Source organism: Sinocyclocheilus rhinocerous, unplaced genomic scaffold (genome assembly GCF_001515625.1).
Source record: "Sinocyclocheilus rhinocerous isolate Xijiao unplaced genomic scaffold, SAMN03320098_v1.1 scaffold702, whole genome shotgun sequence".
Classification (NCBI taxonomy): domain Eukaryota; kingdom Metazoa; phylum Chordata; class Actinopteri; order Cypriniformes; family Cyprinidae; genus Sinocyclocheilus; species Sinocyclocheilus rhinocerous.
This window is the reverse complement of record NW_015625029.1, coordinates 90,122-96,253: the sequence shown is the minus strand read 5'-3', so window position 1 is coordinate 96,253 and position 6,132 is coordinate 90,122. Positions and strand designations below refer to the sequence as shown.

Here is a 6,132-nt window from a genome sequence, read left to right as displayed (position 1 = left end):
ATGTGACAGCAAAAACATGGCGAGTGTGTAGAAAGAAAAGTGGACAAGGAAAAGAAGATTCAAATGTGAATGGACTGAACAGTTTTGAGTGAGTGAGTGACTGATACCATCTTTGTTATGGAATACACGTGTTGGTTCGCAACGAGTTCACAGTTTTAACGTACAAGTTTGCTTTAATTTATTTTCAAGATCTGAGGTAAAATATCTATTGTTGCTTTCACTATGGCTATAAAGATCACGCAAAATAATATTCAAACTCACATTAAACACTTTTTACATTGAATAAAGCACATAGCCTAATCAATACCTGAGATTATCACTGTCATATTTTGTATGTTGTTCCTGTTGCGACGTCGCAGAAAATAAAAACCATTTCTAAAATAGAATCCTGTGTCGCTTATTGTCACGGGTGGTTAGGACAAAAACTACATGGAAAAGATACTTTTTATCGCATTGCGTTGGAACTAAAATTAAAATAAAAACAATCTAAAAATAAAAAGTAATTCAAAATATTAATAAAAACTAGTAATGTCTCGATGCTAAAATAAAGCTGTGTGTTAAAAACTATTTATATGTAAGAAATAGTAATAATTGTAATAATAATATATATATATATATATATATATATATATATATATACTGTATATATATATATATATACTGTATATATTTATATATAGGTCAGTGGCCCTTGGCTTGGTATTGTTGGCAGAATTCGGCCCTCTGCTAAAACTAATTGAGGAACCCTGGTGTACAGTATACAGACTATGCTTTTTTTTCTTCATCACCTGTCAATTTTAATAAGATTTGTTTTTATAGTGCTTCTCTGCTTTTCTCTCAGGTTGACTTTGTTTTGCTGGGTGGGGATCTGTTCCATGACAATAAACCATCCCGCAAGACTATGCACTGCTGCATGGAGGTGATGAGGAAGTACTGCATGGGTGACCGGCCAATCATCTTTGAAATCCTCAGTGATCAGGCTGTCAATTTCAGCCACAGCAAGTAAGGTCTTGATGAGAAACATTGTCAATGCTTATTTTTTTTTCACCTCATAACAGGAATAGTTCAAGCCAAAATAAAACGTTTTGCTAACACTTTCTATGAAGACTACATTTCTAATAAACTATAATGAATGCGTAATGACTTTTATATATATTTGTTTAATTTATTATATGTTGTATCTCAGTTATTATTAAGTAACAGTTAATAATACATTGTAATACCTACTCATTTGTAGTTACAGCTTTTAAAAGTGTCATTATTTATTACATACAATGAACAAATTGTATCCACTTAAGTTACAATGGATTATATTTCCCATAGTTATAATGTGTGTAGTTACAGTGCATTCAGAAAGTACTCAGACCCCCTTCACTTTTTCCCAGTGTTTAATTTTGTTCGGCTTCGGCCAAGAATTTTCATTTCGGTGCATCCCTAGCAACAACACTTGAAATTTAGCTCAGGTGCCTCCCATTTCTCTTGATCATTGCTGAGATGTTTCTACACCTTGATTGGAGTCAACCTGTGGTAAATTAAATTGATTGGACATGATTTGAAAAGTCACACACCTCTCTATAAAAGACCTCACAGCTGACAGTGCATATCAGAGCAAAAACCAAGCCATGAGGTCAAAGGAACTGCCTGCAGAGCTCAAAGACAGGATTGTATCGAGGCACAGATCTGGGGAAGGCTACAAAAAAATGTCTGCTGTACTAAAGGTTCCCAAGAGCACAGTGGCTTCCATAATTCTCAAATGGAAGAAGTTTGGCACAACCAGGACTCTTCCCAGATCTGGTCGCCCAGCCAAACTGAGCAATTGATGGAGAAGGGCCTTGTCTAGACTGGTGACCAAGAACCTGATGGTCACTCTAGTTGAGCGCCATGATCATATATGCAGATGGGAGAAACCTACAGAAGGACAAAAATCACTGCAACACTCCACCGATCTGGGCTTTATGGCGGTGTGGCCAAACTCAATCCTCTCAGTTGAAGATACATGAAAACACACTTGGAATTTGCAAGACAGCACCTAAAGGACCCTTAGACTCTGACAAACAAGATTATCTGATCTGATGAACCTCAATTCTAAGCATCATGTTTGAAGGAAAACAGCTCTGCTCATCACCTGCAGAGTACCATCCCAAAAGTAAAGTGTGCTGGTAGCAGCCTCATGCTGTGGGGGTGTTTTTCAGGGGCAGAGACTGTGAGACTGGTGAAGGTTGAGGGAAAGCTGAATGGAGCAAAGTACAGAGATATCCTCAATGGAAAACCTGTTCCACAGTGCTCAGGACCTCAGACTGGGCCGAAGGTTCACCTTCCAACATGACAATGACCCTAAGCACACAGCCAAGGCAACACAGGAGTGGCTTAGGGACAACTCTGTGAATGTCCTAGAGTGGCCCAGCCAGAGCCCTGACTTGAACCCTATCGAACATCTCTGGAGAGACCTGAAAATGGCTGTCCAGCGACGGTTCCCATCCAACCTGCCCAAGCTTGACAGGATTTGCAAAGAAGAATGGCAGAAAATCCCCCAATCCATGTGTGCAAAGCTTGTTGCGTCATACCCAAAAAGATTTGAGGCTGTAATTGCTGCCAAAGGTCCTTCATCCAAGTACTGAGTAAAGGGTCTGAATACTTCTGTAAATGTGATATTTCAGTTTTTTCTTTTTAATAAATTTGCAAACATTTCTAAAATTCTGTTTTCACTTTGTCATTATGAGGTATGGAGTGTAGATTAATGAGAGAAAAACAATTGTAGTATCAAGCTTCAACATAACAAAATTGAAAAAAGTGAAGGGGGTCTGAATACTTTCTGAATGCACTGTATAAGTCTTGTATCTTCACATTAAGATTGGCACAATAATTTCTTACAAACACATCCTATTTGGGGGCAGTCATGTCCTAATGGTTAGAGAGTCGGACTTGTAACCCGAGGGTTGTGGGTTCGAGTCTCAGGTCCGGCAGGAATTATCGGTGGGGGGAGTGAATTACCAGCGCTCTCTTCCACCCTCAATACCACGACTGAGGTGAGACCCTTGAGCAAGGCACTGAACCATCAACTGGCTTCCCAGGTGCCACAGCAATATGGCTGCCCACTGCTCCAAGGTGTGTGTTCACTTGGATGGGTTAAATGCAGAGCACATATTCCGAGTATGGGTCACCATACTTGGCCACATGTCATTTCACTTTCACTTAGTAATTTTTTTATTCTAAAGTGACAAATGCAAAGTCTTCTTGTAATCCTACAAAAGGCTTTATAATGTGGTCATAATATTTATTTGTGGTTTTCTGTCTGCTTTAAGTAAAGTAACATATCTGACCAGATATCAGAGGTCATGAGTGGGTTATATGACACATTTGCTTTTTTGTTATAATATCAGTTTGATTATTTTGATGTCCCTTTTAGACATTCTGCTAACTATAACTTTGCAAGTACATGTCAACTAATACAGTCTACTAATACTCTAATGAGAGCTAGTTGACTTGTGGTTGCAAACTTATAGTCAATAGAATGTTCAAAAGGGACCATTTAAATGAAGTGTAACCTAATATCGAGTTCTAAATGTATTACAAATGAGCTTAAACAATTTACAAAACAAAGCTTAAAATTAACATTAATTAACTAACATCTTAAACACGCATATGAGCCGCTAAGATACTGTGCAGATCTTAAATAAACAATGTCAAGATATGAGACTTATAGTCCATTACAAATTAAGTGGATTTAACAGGGTGCTCGTTGTTTGTTATAAATGATCATACTCTTAAAAGTTATAACCACAAATAAGTATTATAATGTATTGTAATTGTTGTTATGATTATTAATGACATTATACAACACATTATGAAGTTTTTTTTTATAATGCATTATGCATTCATTATAATGCCTTAAGAATACCCTTATAATGTCTTACAAATATGGGCTTCATAGAAAGTGCTACCAAATTATTTAATTATTTACTAACCTTCATGTCACCTGTAGTAACCAAACATAATGTGGCATAGTTTTATTTGTAGATGTGAATGTGGGCTAGGTATGCTTCAGGGAGGGGGAAATTATCTGTCAACATCCGTGGTCAATATGAATCGCCATTGTATAGCAAGAATTATGTGTAAAGCAAGTATGTTACATAAAATTGAATTGAATTTGATTTGAGAAACATGAAAGACAAACAATATTTTAAACAAGTTGGATTGTTGTATTTTATTATAAAAATAAACATATTTGTTACTATGTTTTCTTTGTAAATGTAAGGTGCTATTACAGATTCACTTCTCATAAAAACATAATTTCTTGCATACATTTTGATTTCTCATCAAATATTTTATCAAAATTTATATTTTAGCCACAATTATTGCACTCCTGTTTCTGTTGCACTCAGTATGTTAACACAAAAAATAACATTTCAGCGGTGTTTGACCCTAAAATTCAATGGAGTACATGTAAGTTTCAAGCTATGTATTGGGGAAACTGTTTCAAGCACATCAAACACCAGAAACAGCACCTGTCATGTAAACTGACCCACATTAAATATAAAAAATGTCATTAAATGTTTGATGAACGATAAAAGTTTGTTCAGTATGAAATACTACTTTAATATGCATTTTGTTCCAATGTACAGAGATTAAAAAAAAAAAAACGTAAACATGCATACAGACACATTATACTCAGTTTATTTTGTCAGATTTCCATGGGTGAACTACTTGGACAGTAATCTCAACATCTCCATCCCTGTCTTCAGTGTGCATGGTAACCATGATGACCCAACTGGGGTAAGAGAATACCTCAGTTTATTTGCTCTGTAGAAATGAATTAATATTTTTTTTTCAGATAGTTATTATCATATTGTATTTTTAATGGGAAAAATTAACACACATACAGTCCATGCACTAACCATCTGTAGCATATTATTGTTGGGGAACACAGCTAGCTGACTAACTGATATATCATTTTTACTGATTAATTGGCACAGATAGTTGTTTTTAAGGAACTAAAGATCATCGTTAAAATCAACACTGATAGTTTGTGAAACTTCAGTTGCTCTGTGATGAGCCTTCTGTGCACTGGCACTGGAGGATTCTGCTTGTCTACAGCTGCAAGTCCTTGGTTCTACAGTATATCAGCGTACTCTAGAGGTCAAAAACAGTAACATGTGACAAAATGACTATGTTTGAAGAAGTGGATCTAAAATATGGCAAAGAACAGCCATGTTATTTATACAGTATGTGTTAGCACATATAGTCATTGTACAACAAGTCAATAAGTTAAGACAATTAATAAAAAAATTATTTTATAACTAATTGCTGAGAACTGCATATTTGCTGCCAGGGTTAGAGCATACATTTTGAATGCTTATTAGTGAGTAATGGAAAGGGTTGCAGTTGAGTCATACATTTCTGATCACAGGTACCTATGGCCAGCTAGTAATGTGTCATGCCAGGACCAACTAGGAACGCATTACAGTATTAACAAGAATCACGTGCTTAAGGTCATTGCTAAGCTAAGTTATCCACTTCTGGCTAAATGCCAGCTCTACCTTCGTATTTCAATGTGCTGGACAGACTACAACTCTACAACATTCGATCAAATGTCAGCGTGTCGTTTCCTGATCTTCAATCAGAAGGAGCTGATGCAAAATGTTTGAATGATATCAATCTACAATTCTGACTTGTGCTGACTTGCCTGTATAATACCATGCACATTTTTTGGCCAGAGCAGAACTGGCCCCTCGACTAAGCCTGGTTTCTTGCAAAGGTTTTTTTCTCTCCATTTCTGTTACCTGATGGAATTTGGCTTGCTATTAGCCACTGTTGCCTTTGGTTTGCTTAGTTGGTGTTTAAAAGACACTTAATATCTAGTAGTATTATATATACAGTGGTGTGAAAAAGTTATGTTTTTTTTTTTTGCATATTTGTCACACTTTAATAATTCAGATCATCGAACAAATTAATATTACACAAATATAACCCGAGTAAATACAAAATGCAGTTTTGAAATAATGATTTCATTTAGTAAGGGAAAAAACTGTCCAAACCTGCCTGGCACTACGTGGAAAAAGTAATTGCCCCCTACATCTAATAACTGGTTGTGCCACCCTTTGCAGCAACAACTGCAATCAAGCGTTTGCGATA

General features: G+C 36.2%; 1 protein-coding gene across 1 annotated transcript in view; it reads left to right on the top strand.

Moving 5' to 3' along the window:
• mre11 (MRE11 homolog, double strand break repair nuclease) overlaps nt 1-6,132 on the top strand; it is a 99,278-nt gene that overhangs the window by 29,405 nt on the left and 63,741 nt on the right. Inside the window, exons 4-5 of the mRNA XM_016562769.1 lie at nt 842-1,002; nt 4,686-4,773. Of these exons, the coding sequence (XP_016418255.1) occupies nt 842-1,002; nt 4,686-4,773 (249 nt within the window). The remainder of the gene's footprint in view (nt 1-841; nt 1,003-4,685; nt 4,774-6,132) is intronic.